We start from the raw sequence: 20,925 nt of genomic DNA, 5'->3' as shown, positions 1-20,925 counted from the left end.
CCTTATAATTTGCTTAAGCTCTTCTTGAGGACTTGTATTTCAGCAGTTTCACTGTTTAAAACACTTCTTTCTTTTTAAAAACATATGTGTGAGAAACTGTGTTCCTGCTTCTGTTCTCCCCTCCCCAGCCCCTTGCGGAGTGATGTAAAGGATCCCCTACTTTGCTATATGTTCTGCAGCTTGACCTTTAAACTAGACCTTGGGTTTCCATCAGAGCCTGTTCTCTAGTTTCTTCTTGCTCTTATGTTGGACTCTCTTGTAACAGGGTGACACTTGTACCGGCAGGAAGGATAAGGCTGTCACATGGCAAATGAGCTCTTTATGAAATGTTGATGCATCAGCCTACATCAAATCACACTGAAGAAATAGAACATTACAGAAACAGTGAGGTAGTGGCCAGGGAAAGAAAGGACACCCTTTATCCATCAGGACCTTGATAGGCAAAGAAGGAAGTCAAGAGGCTTAATGGAATAGAAATAAAGCAGTTCTCAGTAAATGTACTAAATACAATAATAGCTGCCTGTTATCTGGCACACCATGTGCCAAACGCACTGTGAAGTGAAGCACTATGTGGGTGTGTGTACATACACACACACCAGGTCTCGTTACAGCTACAAAAATATTATTATCACTATTTTACTGATAAGGAAACTGAGGTTGTTTATTTTCACCAGTTTATTTAAGCAAGCACTTTTTATGCACAAACATAATATAATCCAAGCACGTTAAGGTCATGACACTTCAGCCTGGCATTCAAATCACTCTTCAATTTTAGTACAGCCTACCTCTCCAACCCCATGCCTGACAGTGAGACCAGTCAGGAAAGTGGAAATCTCTCTAAGTATTTCAAAATAGCGGAATGTAATGCAAGAAATTGATTACAAAAATATCAGGAGAAAATAAACACCAGCCTTTATCTTGCACCATACATAAAATTAACTCGAGGAACTTCCCTGGTGGCACAGTGGTTAAGAATCTGCCTGCCGATGCAGGGGACACGGGTTCAATCCCTGGTCTGGGAAGATCCCACATGCCACGGAGCAAATAAGCCCATGAGCCACAATTACTGAGCCTGCGCTCCAGAGCCCATGAGCCACAACTACTGAGCCCAAATGGCACAACTACTGAATCCCGCGTGCCTAGAGCCTGTGCTCTGCAACAAGAGAAGCCACCACAGTGAGAAGCCCGCGCACCGCAAGAAAGTGTAACCCCCACTCGCCGCAACTAGAGAAAGCCCACGCCCAGCAACGAAGACTCAACACAGCCAAAAATAAATAAATACAAAATAAATAAATTTTAAAAATAATAAGAATAATAAAAAATAAAAATAAACTCAAAACGGGTCATAGATCTCAGCATGTGATACACCACTTTAGTAGAACAAAGGATGAAAATAACAATATCATCTCAATTGATGCAGAAAAAGCATTTGACAGAACACACAAAAACCAGTTGATTTTCCAAAGACTAACAATGAACAACCTAAAAAGGAGATTAAGAAAACAATCTCATTTACAATAACATCAAAAATAATAAAGTATTTAGGAGTAAACTTAACTGAGGAGATGGAAGACTTGTACACTAAAAACGACAAAACATTGCTGAAAGAAATTTAAAAGACACAAATAAATAGAAAGCCATCCCCTATTTGTGGATTGGAAGACTTAATATGGTTAAATGTTCCTACTACCCAGAGCAATCTATAGATTCAATGCAATCCCTATCAAAATCCCAATGGCATTTTTTGCAGAAGTTAAAAAAAAAAAAAATCCTAAAATTCATATGGAATCTCAGAAGACCCTGAATAGGCAAAACAATCCTGAGAAAGAAGAACAAAGTTAGAGATCTCACACTTCCTGATTTCAAAATATATTACAAAGGTACCATAATCAAAACAGGGTAGAAATGGCACAAAGACACATAGACCAATGAAACAGAATAGCGAGCCCAGAAATAAACCCTCACATATATGGTCAAATGCTCTGTGACAAGGGTGCCAAGACCACACAATGGGGAAGGATAGTCTTCTCGACAAATGGTGTTGGGAAAACTGGAAATCCACTTGCAAAAGAAAGAAGTTGGACCCTTATCTTGCAGGAATCATGCAGGATGGTGGTGTCCTGGGCGTCTGTGGCACAACAATGTGCATGTGGTCAACAACATTGTACTGTATACTTGGAAGTTGTTTTGAGAGTGAGTTAAATGTGCTGTGGTTTTTTGCCACCAAAAAAAAAAAAAAAGTTGACTGTTTCTTATATAGTTACATATACCCACCATATGGACCCAGCAGTGCACTTCTAGGTATTTACCCAAGAGAAATGAAAATGTATGCCCTCAAAAAGACTTGCACACAAATGTTCATAGCAGCTTTATTTACATTAGCCAATCACTGGAAATAACTCAAATGTTCATCAGTTTATGAATGGATAAGCAAAATGTGATATATACACACAGTGGATCACCGTTCAGCAATAAAAAGGAGTGAACTATTGATATAGGCAACATCATGGATAAATTTCACAATGAGTATACTGAGTGAAGGAAACCAGACACAAAAGAGTACATACTGTAAAACTGTATGTGTATAAAATTATAGAAAATTCATCTTAATCTATAGAGCCATAATTCTCCACTGGGGGTGATTTTGTCCCTCCGGGGGGCATTTGGCAACATCTGGAGACTTTCTGATTGTCATAGCTGGGGAGGGGGTGGCACTAGTGGCATTCAACGGATAGAGACCAAGAATACTACGAATCATCCTGCAATTCCCAGGACATCCCCCCTACGAGGAAGAATTCTCCAACCCCAAATATCAATTATACCAATGTTGAAAAACACTGATAAAGAGTTATAAAAAGAAAAGCAGATCAGGTGTTAGCTGGGGCCAGGGACAGAGGGAGGGAATGACTATAAAAGGACATGAGAAAGCTTTGGGGGTGAAATAGAAATGTTTAACATTTCAAATAAACACCATCAGGATAGTAAAGGTGGTTGCAAGAGTACATCCATGCATTACATCCCTCAAAGCTCATCAAAACTATGATTCCATAAAGTTGACTTAAAAAACCAGTTTGGAAGCCTGGAGGAGCAAGAGGGTGTTACCCAGAGCTCCTGAGCACGCTTCCACTCTTCTGATGTTGCCGGAGCTGTCTTGCTTCTCCTGGGGAGACAGCCAGCACTGAGTAGGTAATCAGGATACTCCTCCCCTGATTCTACTGAAAGCACTGTCAACGCTTCTGGACCCCACAGGGACCTGCCTGAACCAGAGCATAAGAGCTTCCCTCTTCCTCCCACCTTCCAATCTCCTTGGCAGGACCTAGGAGAAAGCCAGCTGGCAAAGGAGTCTGGGAAATGCAGTTCCCAGCCTTCTAGCTCCCTAGGAAACAAGAGAGCACAGAGAGCAGAAAGGGGGCACAGTACCTACGGACGAGATCTGGCACTTTGCTGTGGTTCTCCATATCCTCAGCTACAGCCAAATCAAACCATCCACCTGCCTTGTCATGTGCTCTCGTGATAACTAGTCAAGTTGGTTCTCCTGAAAGAAATGCCATCTCCCCTCATCTCCATACTTGCAGTGCTAATCAGATCTCACCGCTGGTTTATATGCAACCTACTTCATGAACCCTCTGGGTTACCCAGTTGGAGGTGAAATTTACCTCACCTTTCTGTTTCTTTTGCATTTTATTTATACCTGTCTTTTAGCATATATCATCCTGTATTAAACTTATGTAGACATAAGTCTGATTTCTTTTACTAGATCAAATTCAATTTAAAAGCAGAGACTGTGTTTAGTTCATCTTTTTTTTCCTCCAAAGGTCATCAATGGTGCTGTGTACCTAATAAATGTTCAATAAATTCCTATTGAATACATAAGTGGTAAATAAGTTGATGAATGAATAAATGAAGTCTATAGATAATTTTATACAATTGCAGAAATGGGTATCTGCAGGGTATCTGCCTATCTCTCTAAATCCATCTGGTAGATGGATTTCTTTTTTGGATTTCTTTCCCTTTTTTATTCTTTTTTCATTCCAATCATATTCACATTTATCAAGAGCCTTCCATATACCAGATACTAGGCTTAATGCTTAAGGTTTTATGTGGGTAGTACTAATTAGGAATTGTAAAATAGCTATTAACAACATAAATGTTCACTAGATTTTGCCTTCTTTCCTGCAAAACCTAATGTAAAACTAATGCAAAAATCACATTATCCCTTCTTTTTGCTCTTGGTAAGGAATTACTCAATGAATGAATTGTTAATGAGATCATAAGGAGTTTGAGCAATTAGAGAAAATCTTTCTCCTGCTGGGTGAAGTGTCACAGGGAAAGAAAACCAATGATGAAGAGATAAAAGCAGAGAGTGAAATCCTAACTTATGATCTTATTTAATATCCACATTTCCAGGGAGTTCTCCTTTACCAAGTCAGAATAAGAGCAATGCTTTAAACGTCCCCAGGTGAAAAAGAATTTTCCTGATTTGAGCTCACCATGTCTATAATTATGGAGCAAGCATTTAAAAAGGCAAAAGTGCCAGTTATATCTGAACAGTTCTAGGAGTCACTTGGCCAAGTGGATGAATTTATATTGTAAGCCTGGAATGCTTGGTTCTCTAAGGTGACCAAGCATTGTCTTTGGGAACAACCTAGCAGCCAAATAGAAATCTAGCAGCTGTGCCATTGCAGAATAGCATAGCTGTCAACAGCACTGGCTGTTGCGTTAGGAATCCATTTCTGCCTCTTTCTATGTTTTTGACCGCGGACAAGTTGACTTCACCTGCAAAATGGGAAGCAGTCATTGGGGTGATCACCCACCTACTCCAGAACATCCTTGTAAGGATGACATACATAACATGTAATTGCTTAGAACAATGCCCGGAACATAGGAAGCAATCCTACACTCCAGCTATTATTATTAACATTATTGCACAGCCTCTGAAGAAAGTGACACAAAGGCCTACCATTCTCACAGCAGAAGCCACTCGAAAGAGGGAAAATTTAAACGAAACTGGAAGTTTATCTCCCCAGAAATTCTTGTTAAGCAAAAGAGAGAAAAGCAAGGAACACATGTGAAAGGAATACATTTCCCTATTGGAAACACTCTGCGTTTGAAATCGAACTAACTTTCCCGCTTAGATTACCACAGGGAGTATATAAGCAGTGCTCCAACCCTAAGAAACCTTAATTCTGAAAAGAAATGAAAAGACAGCAATATTGTAAGGCAGCCAGTCTGGTTGTGTGTCTCCCCTATGGTGCTTTTGTATAATACAGGGTGATCGGAAATGTCCTATTTTCAAAAAGATAAACATCAGTAGCAACGGACAGAAGGATGCTGTTTTTCCTTGAAAACTTATTTTTCAAGTACATGGGGAAAAATAAGCTTTTATGTGATGCAGAACAGTTCCGAGCATGTGAACATCAAGCCTACTGGAGAATCAGGACACCTGGGGGATGATATTCATCACCCCCTTATTTTCTCTCGACACAGAGAACACTTATTCTGAGGGCAATGTTTGTTAATTCCTAACAGAACAGGACTTATTCCAGCCTACTATGGCTCTATGCCTCCTTTCGTAAGTCAGGCAGTGGAGTAAATATCAAACCTCATTCTGGGATGGATAATTTTCTGCTTTAGCTGTGAATAACCATCATATAGAAACAATTAAGTAGGAAAGCGGTGACTTTAGATGAAAAGTGTCCTGTCAAGTTAATAAAACACATGGTCAGTGAAATGTAAACCAAAAGATGCATTTTTTTATAAAAAGCCAAGCCACTCTTGTTGCAGGCAGCAATGTGTTCTTCAACTTACCCCAGGATGGAAAACCTCTTAAGTGAATGCTTCTCAGCCTTTTGTGGTTTCTGTAAGAATCTGGTAAAAGCAAACCCTCTCAGCAGAAAAATGCATAAATGCACATAACCACAGAAGTGTGTATGTAATTTTGAGTACCTGGACTCCCCCAAAAGTCCACTAATCCTCAGGCTAAGAATCTCAACTCTGAAGTATAGATATGGTCAAGTTTGTGGACGCTGGTGTCAGACAGGCCTTGGTGTAAATTCTGGATCCAACTCTTACTGCCATGTACATTTCTGAGCCTTAGTTTTATCACCTGAAAATAGAAATAATAATTATTCCTATGTCATAGGTTAATTGTGAATATTCAATCAATTTAAAGTATTTAGCTTAGCCCCTGGCATATACTAACAATAAGCACTAATATTGTTATTAGTTAATAAAATATAAAACTTGACACCCTATGTGTCCACAGAGGAACTTCAATTCAATTTCACTGCTACAAACATTTACCAAGTGCCTCCTACTTCTGAAAGAGTGCGGTGGGATTCTGAAATGGGAATGTTGACAATGGGTGGCCCTGAGCCAGCGAAGTAAGATAGGCCCGATGTGGCCAGGACAGGACAGGCCAGATCTCAGGTTGGAAGGAACTTTAAGTCATCCAGCCCCACCGTTATAGACAGTTATATCAAACCCCCAGCAGAACTACAACTGCAATGTCCATTTCACAAAGGGAAACCTGTGACTCTTTAGGTAACACTTTATGTATTAAAGAGGAAAGGAATAAACCAAAGATATTGATCACTTATGGACTAAATGGAATTAATAAAAACAAATCCCGCGACTAAGAATTTTTTGGTTAACCACAGTTAGCCTACTGATGGATTTTACTTAGAATTAAATGTGGAAATATGTGAAAGCAGTAGTTATGGATCAACAAAATCAGTCACAAAGCTCCATTTAAAACAGTGTTTTCTGCTCACCATCTAATCAGGTGCTCCTTAACACTGTGATAAAGAGATTCAAGATAGAGCCTTAGTGACTTGGGATCAGTCTTTAAATCCACCAAAACACCTTCTCTGTGCTGAAGTGAATAAAACATAAAAGAAGCAGACTCATAGAGAACAAACTAGTGCTTACCAGTGGGGATGGGGTAAGGGGCAATTTAGGGGTGGGGGACTGAGGCACAAACTATTGGGTATAAGATAGGCTCAAGGATGTATTGCACAACACAGGGAATATAGCCATTATTTTGTAATAACTGTAAATGGAAAGGAACCTTTAAAGTTGTATAAAAATAAAAAAGTAGTTAAAAAATAAAATAAACTATTACTTCAATTTGTCCTCTTACCTCCATTCCTATTACAACAAGCCACCACCATGTTTCATCTGTTTTGCTGCAGTGGTTTCTTCTGGATTATCTCCACCCTTGACCTACCAATCTATTCTTCACTTAACAGCAAGAGTGCTCTTTTAAAATATTAAGCAGATCATATTACTCCCTGTTTAAATTCTCTCAATGTCCTTACAATGCATGAAACCAAGAGAAGAAAGTGTGTCAAGTAGGTATTATACTACTGTGTCAAAGGCACTAAGGCTTTTATTTTGTTTGTGAAATAGGAATAATAATACCCACATCAAAGGGTTATTGTGAGAATTCAGTAAAGGCCAATGTTATTTTTGCATTCATTTTATATTAGCTTTTGCAGGGAAGAAGATAAAATTCGGTGAACATTTATATTGTTAATTGTTACTTTACACTCCTCAATTAGTACCACCTACAGAGAACCTTCTAAATGTTTTAGTGTCAACATTTTTATTTGTATTATTTTGGCCTCGAAGTAAGACATCTGCCTCGATTAAAAGATAAAACCCTGCTTTTATAAATTATGGAGCAAACCAAGTTCAATTAAAAACACAGGACAGACTGAAGAATAATTTCAGATGTCGTCAGATCATTTTTTTAAGTTTTGGCATGGAAAATGATTAGATATTGTGGTTGATGCAATGTCACATCATGAAAATTGCACCATTTTTGGCAAATCTCTATTTTTATTGGTTTGAATTCATCTTTGCCTAGAGCAGTGCAGGACAATTTCCAAAATAGCATCATGAATTCAACAGCCCATAGTTATAGCAGTCCCCACAGCCCTTTTCTCTTTCAATTCACACATTCCGATTTAGAAAACACCACGCTGAGAATGAATCCTTGAACTCTGCTGAGGCTGATGGCTGAGAAGATAGGAGTGTAGGTGAAAAGCTGCAGGTACAGTAAGCTATCTCTGCACAAGTCACCTCTTATCTGTGCTTCCTTTTGTACTAGCTCCATATGAAAGCTATAAGATCACTCCATGGTGAGCTCTTCGGTTGACTTATAGTTTACATGTGAGCTGTCATTTTTGGCTTCTTGTGAACTAAATTGGTTCATGGACTATTGCCCAAAAGAACAAGAAGAAGGAGAAGGAGAAGTGGGGCAGGTGAAGGGGGAAGGGAAGGGAGAGAATATACCTCTACAATACAGCCCTCATTTTTTAAATTTTTTATATAATTTTTAAAGGTTACACTCCATTTACAGGTATTACAAAATATTGGCCATATTCCCTTGTGTCGTACAATACATCCTTGTAGCCTGTCTTACACCCAGTAGTTTGTGCCTCCCACTCCCCCCCCCACATCATGACCCTCCCCCTCCCCCCACTGGTAACCACTAGTTTGTTCCCTCTATCTGTGAGTCTGCTTCCTTTTTTGCTGTATTCACTAGTTTGTTGCATTTTTTAGATTCCACATATAAGTGATATCATACAGTATTTGTCTTTCTCTGTCTGACTTATTTCACTTAGCATAATGCCCTCCAAGTCCACCCATGTGGCTGCAAATGGCAAGATTTCATTCTTTTTTATAGCTGAGTAGTATTCCATTGTACATATATATGTATATATATCACATCTTCTTTATCCATTCAGCTGTCGATGGACACTTAGGTTGCTTCCATATCTTTGGCCCTCATTTTTATTTATTAATTTATTTATTTATTTTTGGCTGTGTTGGGTCTTCGTTTCTGTGCGAGGGCTTGCTCCATTTGCGGCAAGCGGGGGCCACTCTTCATCACGGTGCGCGGGCCTCTCACTATCGCAGCCTCTCTCGTTGTGGAGCACAGGCTCCAGACGCGCAGGCTCAGTAGTTGTGGCTCACGGGCCCAGTTGCTCCACGGCTTGTGGGATCCTCCCAGACCAGGGCTCGAACCTGTGTCCCCTGCATTAGCAGGCAGACTCTCAACCACTGTGCCACCAGGGAAGCCCCCTCATTTTTTATCTCCAGGAATAAGAATATTTCAGCTTTCTTTACACCTCAGAGTAGTGCTTTCTCCCATTTAGTACATACTTGTACTAAATATACACTAGCAAACCTTCTTTTTGATTAAGAAAAAAAAATTTTTAATAGAAAGCAACATGTTGAAGGGTTATGACAAAAGAAAAACAACTCTTTCTCACTGGTAATTCTTTTAAATATTTATTGAGCACCTGCCATGTATGAGGCACTGTGCTAGACTGGCATCAGCATATACATGAATAAACTGTAACAACTGGAAAGGACTCTAAGATATCTAGTCCAAACTCTCATTTTATAGACATTTAAACTCTAGTCCTAAAGGAGAAAGTGACTTATACAAAGTAGCATGTGTAGTTACTTATAGCCGAGACTAGAATACAGTCTCCTAAAGTAAGATAGGATCCCAGTTCTCATAAATATAATTTTCAGTATATAATTTTCTCATTGTAAAAGTGATGCTTACAGAGAGCCCTGAGTAAAAAGAGTGGATTGAACACATGAAATTACTTCCAGCCACTCCTAAAACCCCACAAAAACTATAGCAAAGGGATTTTTGTAAGGCATAGACCAACATGGACAGGGAAAATGTAAAAAGAGACAAAGGCAAATTTTGGGCAACTGGGAAAAAAATAAGGGGTCATTGACCTAGTGGACCTAAAAATCAGAGCGAGGTCCTGTCTCTGGCTGTGCAGGCTGTGTCCTGCTGAAATTCAGTGCACTGCTCACTCAGCCTCCAGAGTGAAAGCTTCCTCCAGGTGGTGCTGAGTGCAGCCTACACAACAGCAAGCCACAGCCCTGCGGAGAAAACAAGTGCGAAGCAGGAAGGGGAGGACCATCCTAGTTTGCATCAAAGAATTCCCCAAAGGTCAGGGACGGAAGGTACCAGATGGCTCTGGAGAGGAGGATAAATGGGAAGGAAGTACACACACACAAAATAAAGATGGGCTATACGTACAGGTATAGATACAGATACAGATATGGATGTGGATACAGATATAGATATAGATATAAATATTTAGCCAGCCTAGAATGTATACGGTATGAGGCAGGAATCCAGTTTCCACTTTTTCTAAATGACTAGTTTTATTGAATTTTTGTTGAATGTCACCATTTTCAAAGACTAAATACTGTACTTCTATCTTCCAAGATCTGCTTCCAAAGTTTTATTCTACCCATTGATCTGTCTACATATCTACGAACCTCATGCACTTTTGGATCTGGGAAACATTTTAGATCTCAGTCTTTAGGTATATCCCTGTGAAATACCTCATTTCTCTAAAACTGATTCTAAGACCATAACTCTTTGTTAGTTCTCTGTTTGCCTCGTTTTAAACATCTGAAGAATTCACTACCCTTCATGAAACTCATATATTTTTCTTAACTGCACTTCAACATGAAATAAATTATATCAATGATTATGAGAGCAAAAGTGTATTATAACCATCCGCATTCTTTAGCACTTAGATGTTTTGTTGGTCTTTTAATTGCGTATTTCTTCTGCAGGGTAATGGAACATACAAGATCTTCCGGTTTTAAAGCTGCCTTACAGGCAGCTGAGCTCCCCAGCCTCCCCTGTTCATACTCCCTAGCTTGCCTCCACATCCCAGTCATATTTAAATACAGTCTGATGTCCGTCTGCACAAGGCTCCCTATCACCTACAGCCATCTGTGCATGCTATTGTTAGTGCTTAAAAGATTCATCCTTCTCATTCATCTGGCTAAAATACAAGTTATCCTATAGGACTCAGTTTAGATATCGCAGCCTGTGGGAAGCCTTCTTTGATTCACTAAATGGTTATGTAGCCCCGTTACCTGCTCCTATAAAACTGGTACATCTTCCAGCAAAGTGCTTATCCTGTTGGGTGGTAATTGACAAGTAAATGGTCTGCCTGTCTACTGGACAGTAAGCTCCTTGAGGTCTGGAACTGCCTCACTCTCACCTATATCCCTACAGTTAGCATAAGCCTTAGCACATAGTAGGGACTCAATAATTATGTCTTGAGTGAATGAATGATATCTGTTCATTGAAGAATGGTTAGGAGTAAAACCAAATTTTTTTTAAAGAAAAGAAAATAATTATAAACCCTAAAACTTGAGACAACTCTTATTAACATTTTTGGTTTTCTTGCTTCTACTTAACTTTCTCTGTTGATTTCACTGCACTACAAACTGTCTGGAAACATCACTTTAGTGATTATAACCAGAAGATTGTTCTTTAGAAGAAATATAGTTTACTGAGATATTTTTTATTGTTGGACTTCTTGCAATGTTTTGCTGCTATAAATAATGCTTAAATGAATAGTTTTGCATCTCTGATAATTTCTCTATTATGCATTCTGGAAATGAAATTACTGAGTGAAAATTTCACAGTTCTGAGTGCAGTTGATCAAAATACCTACCTCAATGTACCCTTAACTGTAATACACTCTTTTTTAAAGAGTGAAGATTTCATTAAAAAAAGGAATAGCTTCTTTTTACCTGATATTTATTGGCCATTTATATTACATTTTTTGTGAACTGTATAACAGTAACCTTTACCCATTTTTCTGTTGGACCCTTAGTTTTTCTTATTTATTTAAAAGCTCTCTGTTAAGAATACAGTCCTCAAGGATTGGTTCAAGATGGCGGAGTAGAAGGACGTGCTCTCACTCCCTCTTGCAAGAGCACTGGAATCACAACTAACTGCTGAACAATCATCAACAGGAAGACACTGGAATGCACCCAAAAAGATACCCCACATCCAAAGACAAAGGAGAAGCCACAATGAGATGGTAGGAGGGGCGCAATCACAATAAAATCAAATCCCATACCTGCTGCGTGGGTGACACACAAAGTGGAGAACACTTATACCACAGAAGTCCATCCACTGGAGTGAAGGCTCTGAGCCCCACGTCAGGCTTCCCAACCTGGGGGTCTGGCAACGGGAGGTGGAATTCCTAAAGAATCAGACTTTGAAGGTTAGTGGGATTTGATTACAGGACTTCGACAGGACTGGGGGAAACAGAGACTCCACTCTTGGAGGGCACACACAAAGTAGTGTGTGCATCGAGACCCAGGGGAAGGAGCAGTGACCCCATAGGAGACTGAACCAGACCTACCTGCTGGTGTTGGAGGGTCTCCTGCAGAGGCGGGAGGTGGCTGTGTCTCACTGTGAGGACAAGGACACTGGCAGCAGAAGTTCTGGGAAGTACTCCTTGGCATGAGCCCTCCCAGGGTCTGCCATTAGCCCCAACAGAGAGCCCGGGCAGGCTCCAGTGTGGGGTCGCCTCAGGCCAAACAACCAACAGGGAGGGAACCCAGCCCCACCCATCAGCAGACAAGCAGATTAAAGTTTTACTGAGCTCTGCCCACCAGAGCAACAGTCAGCTCTACCCACCACCAGTCCCTCCCATCAAGAAACTTGCACAAGCCTCTTAGATAGCCTCATCCACCAGAGGGCAGACAGCAGAAGCAACAAGAACTACAATCCTGCAGCCTGTGGAACAAAAACCACATTCACAGAAAGATAGACAAGATGAAAAGGCAGAGGGCTATGTACCAGATGAAGGAACAAGATAAAACCCCAGAAAAACAACTAAATGAAGTGGAGATAGGCAACCTTCCAGAAACAGAATTCAGAATAATGATAGTGAAGATGATCCAGGACCTCGGAAAAAGAATGGAGGCAAAGATCGAGAAGATGCAAGAAATGTTTAATAAAGACCTAGAAGAGGGCTTCCCTGGTGGCGCAGTGGTTGAGAATCTGCCTGCCAATGCAGGGGACACGGGTTCGAGCCCTGGTCTGGGAAGATCCCACATGCCACGGAGCAACTGGGCCCGTGAGCCACAATTACTGAGCCTGCGCGTCTGGAGCCTGTGCTCCGCAACAAGAGAGGCCGCGATAGTCAGAGGCCCGCGCACCGCAATGAAGAATGGCCCCCGCTTGCCACAACTAGAGAAAGCCCTCGCACAGAAACGAAGACCCAACAGAGCCACAAATAAATAAATTAATTAAAAAAAAAAAAAAGACCTAGAAGAATTAAAGAACAAACAAGCAGAGATGAACAATACAATAACTGAAATGAAAAATATACTAGAAAGAATCAGTAGCAGAATAACTGAGGCAGAAGAACGGATAAGTGACCCAGAAGACAGAATGGTGGAATTCACTGCTGCGGAACAGAATAAAGAAAAAAGCATGAAAAGAAATGAAGACAGCCTAAGAGACCTCTGGGACAACATTAAACACAACAACATTCACATTATAGGGGTCCCAGAAGGAGAAGAGAGAGAGAAAGGACCAGAGAAAATATTTGAAGAGATTATAGTCAAAAACTTCCCTAACATGGGAAAGGAAATAGCCATCCAAGTCCGGGAAGCGCAGAGAGTCCCATACAGGATAAACCCAAGGAGAAACACGTGGAGACACATAGTAATCAAATTGGCAAAAATTAAAGACAAACTATTGAAAGCAGCAAGGGAAAAATGACAAATAACATACAAGGGAACTCCCATAAGGTTAACAGCTGATTTCTCAGCAGAAACCCTACAAGCCAGAAGGCAGTGGCATGACATATTTAAAGTGATGAAAGGGAAGAACCTACAACCAAGATTACTCTACCCAGCAAGGATCTCATTCAGATTCGATGGAGAAATCAAAAGCTTTACAGACAAGCAAAAGCTAAGAGAATTAAGCACCACCAAACCAGCTCTACAACAAATGCTAAAGGAACTTCTCTAAGTGGGAAACACAAGAGAAGAAAAGACCTACAAAAACAAACCCGAAACAATTAAGGAAATGGTCATAGGAACATACATATCAATAATTACCTTAAACGTGAATGGATTAAATGCTCCAACCAAAAGACACAGGCTTGCTGAATGGATACAAAAACAAGACCCATATATATGCTGTCTACAAGAGACCCACTTCAGACCTAGGGACACATACAGACTGAAAGTGAGGGGATGGAAAAAGATATTCCATGCAAATGGAAATCAAAAGAAAGCTGGAGTAGCAATACTCATATCAGATAGACTTTAAAATAAAGAATGTTACAAGAGACAAGGAAGGACACTACATAATGATCAAGGGCTCAATCCAAGAAGAAAGTATAATGATTATATATGCACCCAACATAGGAGCACCTCAGTACATAAGGCAACTGCTAACAGCTATAAAATAGGAAATCGACAGTAACACAATAATAGTGGGGGACTTTAACACCTCATTTACACCAATGGACAGATCATCCAAACAGAAAATTAATAAGGAAACACAAGCTTTAAATGACACAATAGAGCAGAGACATTTAATTGATATTTATAGGACATTCCATCCAAAAACAGCAGATTACACTTTCTTCTCAAGTGCTCATGGAACATTCTCCAGGATAGATCACATCTTGGGTCACAAATCAAGCCTCAGTAAATTTTTAAAAATTGAAATCATATCAAGCATCTTTTCTCACCACAATGCTATGAGATTAGAAATCAATTACAGGGAAAAAAACATAAAAAACACAAACACATGGAGGCTAAACAATACATTACTAAATAACCAAGAGATCACTGAAGAAATCAAAGAGGATATCAAAAAATACCTAGAGATAAATGACAATGAAAACACGATGATCCAAAACCTATGGGATGCAGCAAAAGCAGTTCTAAGAAGGAAGTTTATAGCAATACAGTCCTACCTCAAGAAACAACAAACATCTCAAATAAACAATCTAACCTTACACCTAAAAGAACTAGAGAAAGAAGAACAAACAAAACCCAAAGTTAGTAGAAGGAAGGAAATCATAAAGATCAGAGCAGAAATAAATGAAATAGAAACAAAGAAAACAATAGCAAAGATCAATAAAAATAAAAGCTGGTTCTTTGAGAAGATAAACGAAATTGATAAACCATTAGCCAGACTCATCAAGACAAAGAGGGAGAGGATTCAAATCATTAAAATCAGAAATGAAAAAGGAGAAGTTACAACAGACACTGCAGAAATACAAAGCATCCTAAGAGACTACTACAAGCAACTCTATGCCAATAAAATGAACAACCTGGAAGAAATGGACAAACTCTTAGAAAGGTATAACCTTCCAAGACTGAAGCAGGAAGAAATAGAAAATAGGAACAGAGCAATCACAAGTAATGAAATTGAAACTGTGATTAAAAATCTTCCAGCAAACAAAAATCCAGGACCAGATGGCTTCACAGGTGAATTCTATCAAACATTTAGAGAAGAGCTAACACCCATCTTTCTCAAACTCTTCCAAAAAATTGCAGAGGAAGGAACACACCCAAACTCATTCTATGAGGCCACCGTCACCCTGATACCAAAACCAGACAAAGATACTACAAAAAAAGAAAATTACAGACCAATATCACTGATGAATATAGATGCAAAAATCCTCAACAAAATAGTAGCAAACAGAATCCAGCAACACATTAAAAGGATAATACACCATGATCAAGTGGGATTTATCCCAGGGATGCAAGGATTCTTCAATATATGCAAATCAATCAATGTGATACACCATATTAACAAATTGAAGAAGAAAAACCATACGATCATCTCAATAGATGCAGAAAAAGCTTTTGACAAAATTCAACACCCATTTATGATAAAAACTCTCCAGAAAGTGGGCATAGAGGGAGCCTACCTCAGCATAATAATGGCCATATATGACAAACCCACAGCCAACATCATTCTCAATGGTGAAAAACGGAAAGCATTTCCTCTAAGATCAGGAACACGACAAGGATGTCCACTCTCACCACTATTATTCAACATAGTTTTGGAAGTCCTAGCCACAGCAATCAGAGACGAAAAAGAAATAAAAGGAATACAAATTGGAAAAGAAGAAGTAAAACTGTCACTGTTTGCAGATGACATGATACTATACATAGAGAATCCTAAAGATGCCAACAGAAAACTACTAGAGCTAATCAATGAATTTGGTCAAGTTGCAGGATACAAATTTAATGCACAGAAATCTCTTGCATTCCTATACACTAATGATGAAAAATCTGAAAGAGAAATTAAGGAGACACTCCCATTTACCATTGCAACAAAAAGAATAAAATACCTAGGAATAAACCTACCGAGGGAGACAAAAGACCTGTATGCAGAAAACTATAAGACACTGATGAAAGAAATTAAAGATGATACCAACAGATGGAGAGATATACCATGTTCTTGGATTGGAAGAATCAATATTGTGAAAATGACTATACTACCCAAAGCAATCTACAGATTCAATGCAATCTGTATCAAATTACCAATGGCATTTTTTACTGAACTAGAACAAAAAATCTTAAAATTTGTATGGAGACACAAAAGACCCTGCATAGTCAAAGCAGTCTTGAGGGGAAAAAATGGAGCTGGAGGAATCAGACTCCCTGACTTCAGACTATACTACAAAGCTACAGTAATCAAGACAATATGGTACTGGCACAAAAACAGAAAAATAGATCACTGGAACAAGATAGAAAACCCAGAGTTAAACCCACACACCTATGGTCAACTCATCTATGACAAAGGAGGCAAGGATATACAATGGAGAAAAGACAGTCTCTTCAATAAGTGGTGCTGGGGAAACTGGACTGCTACGTGTAAAAGAATGAAATCAGAATACTCCCTAACACCATACACAAAAATAAACTCAAAATGGATTAGAGACCTAAATGTAAGACTGGACACTATAAAACTCTTAGAGGAAAACATAGGAAGAACACTCTTTGACATAAATCACAGCAAGATCTTTTTTGATCCACCTCCTAGAGTAATGGAAATAAAACCAAAAATAAACAAATGGGACCTAATGAAACTTCAAAGCTTTTGCACAGCAAAGGAAACCATAAACAAGACGAAAAGACAACCCTCAGAATGGGAGAAAATATTTGCAAACGCATCAACGGACAAAGGATTAATCTCCAAAATATATAAACAGCTCATTCAGCTCAATATTAAAGAAACAAACACCCTAATCCAAAAATGGGCAGAAGACCTAAATAGACATTTCTCCAAAGAAGACATACAGACGGCCACGAAGCACATGAAAAGATGCTCAACATCACTAATTATTAGAGAAATGCAAATCAAAACTACAATGAGGTATCACCTCACACCAGTTAGAATGGGCATCATCAGAAAATCTACAAACAACAAATGCTGGAGAGGGTGTGGAGAAAAGGGAACCCTCTTGCACTGTTGGTGGGAATGTAAATTGATACAGCCACTATGGAGAACAATATGGAGGTTCCTTAAAAAACTAAAAATAGAATTACCATATGACCCAGCAATCCCACTACTGGGCATATACCCAGAGAAAACCATAATTCAAAAAGACACATGCACCCGAATGTTCATTGCAGCACTATTTACAATAGCCAGGTCATGGAAGCAACCTACATGCCCATCGACAGACGAATGGATAAAGAAGTTGTGGTACAGATATACAATGGAATATTACTCAGCCATAAAAAGGAACGAAATTGGGTCATTTGTAGAGACATGGACGGACCTAGAGACTACCATGCAGAGTGAAGCAAGTCAGAAAGAGAGAAACGAATATCGCATATTAACGCATATATGTGGAGCTAGAAAAATGGTACAGATGAACTGGTTTGCAGGGCAGAAATTGAGACACAGATGTAGAGAACAAACGTATGGACACCAAGGGGGGAAAGTGGCGGGGGGGTGATGGTGGTGTGATGAATTGGGAGATTGGGATTGACATATATACACTAATGTATAAAATGGGCAACTAATAAGAACCTGCTGTATAAAAAATAAAGTTCAAAAAAACAAAAAACAAAAACAAAAAAATGAATACAATCCTCTGTGAAATTTTTGCAGATATTCCCAGTGTTACATATACCTTTGATCTTATTTTTCATGTTTTTAATATTTTTAGAATTTTACACACATTTATCAATCTTTTCATCTGTGAATTGCTCAATTGCTTTTCCATGTAGCACTTCTTGCCTTACTTAGAGATGTTAGATATATTTTCTTCCTACTTAGATATATACTTATAAGATATATTTTCTTCTGGCTTCATTAGTTTCTTTTGTTTACATTTAACTTCTTGACCCATTTAGAATTTGTTTGGGGATGTAGTGTGAGAAAAGTCTCTAACTAGACTTTTTTTCACAAAGTAGCCTAATACCTTCTCTTGGGCTTCAGTGAAATGTTATTAAAGGCAATTGTATCGAAATAATCAGCATCTGAAGACATAGCTCAGTGTTCACTGTGAACTTTGTTTCCCCCCACCAGGTGAGCAGGAGCCAGCTATAAGCAGTGATTCTGACATCTCGCTCATCATGGCAATGGAGGTTGGACTGTCTGATGTAGAACTTTCCACCGACCAAGACTGCGAAGAGGTGAAATCTTGAAATGGCGAATATAGTAAAAGGGGATGATAGGACCCAAGGGGAAGGAAGGGAGGAGTGCCCCAAGACTGGACCAGGCACATGCACCTCCAGAACACCTTGGCAACTCCAGGGCACTCCACACAAGAATGGTACCAAAAAGCAATATCCAAAGTCACGTTCATCAGGATGCAGTTTCTCCGTCTCTACAACAGCTCATGGCCTTGGCACCTTGGAAGTTGAAAGCTGATTTTCTCTCCCATGTCCTTGGAGACACACACTTCCGAAGTTCCTCAAACAGACTGAAAAGACACTTTTAGGGCTTCTTAGTTTCATTTCAGTTTCTTGTTTTCCTATTTGGGGAATGTTGTTGATTTCTTTGGCGCTTTCTTTTTAAGGACTATGTGTAGTTTATGTTCACTCTTTTGTTTTTCCTTTGATTCACTCCAGCTTTTGTACAGAGTTCTGTTTAGAAGCATCAGTTCCTGCTATGACCAGTTTGTATTCCATCTCTGAGATTAATGGCCTTGACCTCTCAGCATGAAGTGTGCATGGCTTTAGGAAGTGCCTCAGCACCTTGAAACAGTCTTAAGGCCAGCTTTTGTTTAGAATCTAAATTCTTTTAAGTGGATCTTGGAAATGCCAGCTGCCAGAGACCCCAACACCAAGCTCTGAATCTGCTGAGGCCACTGCTCATTTTTTTCAGCTACACACGATGGCTTCCACTTGCCAGGCTCTGTTAAGGACCCACATGACTTGAGAAGGAAGCTCTAGGGAGGCACTTCCATCCGTCTGATTCTTAACAGTCTTTGGCTGAAATTCTGAATTCACAAGTTCCCACTAGGGCGTTAACGCCATTCTCTGTGGCTGTAGGGCTTGTCCATCACTGGGACCGCAAGCCTAGTTTTCAAGCCAGATGCCATATACTCTTCCTGAAAGCAAAATGTCTGTTTCCCCAAGGCTACAGCAGTCTTTTGTTACCTCCACAAATGGGTTCTGCAGGAGATGGAAGCTTTAGAAAAGATCCAGTCATCTTTGGATCCAACACAGTGAGGGCTGCAGTAGCATCTAGGTCTTACCTTAATTCCAATATTCTGTTCAACCTCGCCAGACCCCGAGGGAGGATTTAGGTAAATCCTTAAGAAATTGCCTCCCAGGGCTCCCCTGAGTGCGTCTAGATACCAAGTGAGGAGGGAGGTGTGATTTGATAAACCATTTGATCTAAAAAGTACAGCATGGGAATTGTTGACGTCAAGTTTCTCCTGACTGAGAGAGACAAAGAGGGAAAGGAAACGAGGTATCAAAGTGAATTCTAAAAACCCACCGGTGTTTTTAAACTGTTTGTTTTTATTCTTTTTTTTGACAGAGGTGTGCTATTTTTTTCAGTGGGCAATTTTGTAATACATTGAGACTCTCCAGATGCAGGGATGACTAAGGCAGTGTGAACAGCTTCCCTGGACCATTAGATGGATCACCTCGACATCCGTGAAAGGCCATGCTGCTGCGTGGGTTACCTGGGAGAGAAAGCTTCTCTCACTGAGTTATTTATGTATGTGATGAGGCCCTTCTGTCTCGCTACACGCACACTCATGCAAAAACAGAGTTTGGTTCTGCTGTAAGAGTTTGCTGCCTGCTGGAACACGGTGTATGTGTCAAGGGAGACCCCTGGCTGCTCTTTTTTCACCACCTTGAACAATTTCCTATTTGACGCTTTCTAAGTAGGCAGCAAGGCAAGGAAAATGATCACCACCTTCACAAATGTCACATCTCTCTAGGAGTCCAACACTTGCAGTAATGAAATCCAGGGTCTCCAGGCAGGGAGACATGAAGGCAGTGCCAAATCAGGAGTCAGGAGGCGTAGATGAGCAGCGTGCTTGCTGGGCCTCGGCTTCTCCATCTGTAAGTGAATGAGATTAACAAGATGATGCCCAAGCCTCCTTCTGGTCTCAGGACCACTAATGAGCATTTTGCCTGGGGATCCATTTTTGACAGAGAGCTATGACATATAGCAGACTTTCTACCTTGGGGAGGCACAGTTACTTGACATGTAACGTATAACAGCTTTTGAGATTTGGCACTCCTGCGTGGCTGAGACTATCTAAACGACTGAATTTTAAGTGCAAGTAGGAGTTGGTTTGTTTTGCCTTGTTTTAAAAACCACACTTAGTGCTTCCCTGGTGGCTCAGTGGTTAAGAATCCGCCTGCCAATGCAGGGGACATGGGTTCGAGCCCTGGTCCGGGCGGAGCAACTAAGCCCGTGCGGCACAACTACTGAGCCTGCGCTCTAGAGCCCGCGAGCCACAACTACTGAAGCCCGCGCCCCTAGAGCCCGTGCTCCGCAACAAGAGAAGCCACCGCCATGAGAAGCCCGCACACCGCAACGAAGAGTAGCCCCTGCTTGCCGCAACTAGAGAGAAGCCCGTGTGCAGCAACGAAGACCAAACGCAGCCA

At 40.1% G+C, this 20,925-nt stretch overlaps 1 protein-coding gene across 1 annotated transcript in view; it reads left to right on the top strand.

The window, feature by feature from the left end:
• Positions 1-20,093, top strand: part of RNF150 (ring finger protein 150) — a 244,582-nt gene extending 224,489 nt beyond the window's left edge. Inside the window, exon 7 of the mRNA XM_068542539.1 lies at positions 18,380-20,093. Within this exon, the coding sequence (XP_068398640.1) occupies positions 18,380-18,498 (119 nt within the window). The 3' untranslated portion in view covers positions 18,499-20,093. The remainder of the gene's footprint in view (positions 1-18,379) is intronic.
• The last annotated feature ends 832 nt before the right edge of the window (positions 20,094-20,925 follow it).

The sequence above is a fragment of the Eschrichtius robustus genome, chromosome 4 (assembly GCF_028021215.1).
Source record: "Eschrichtius robustus isolate mEscRob2 chromosome 4, mEscRob2.pri, whole genome shotgun sequence".
Lineage (NCBI taxonomy): Eukaryota > Metazoa > Chordata > Mammalia > Artiodactyla > Eschrichtiidae > Eschrichtius > Eschrichtius robustus.
Note: the sequence above shows the minus strand (reverse complement) of the source record. Positions and strands in the feature narration are given on the sequence as shown.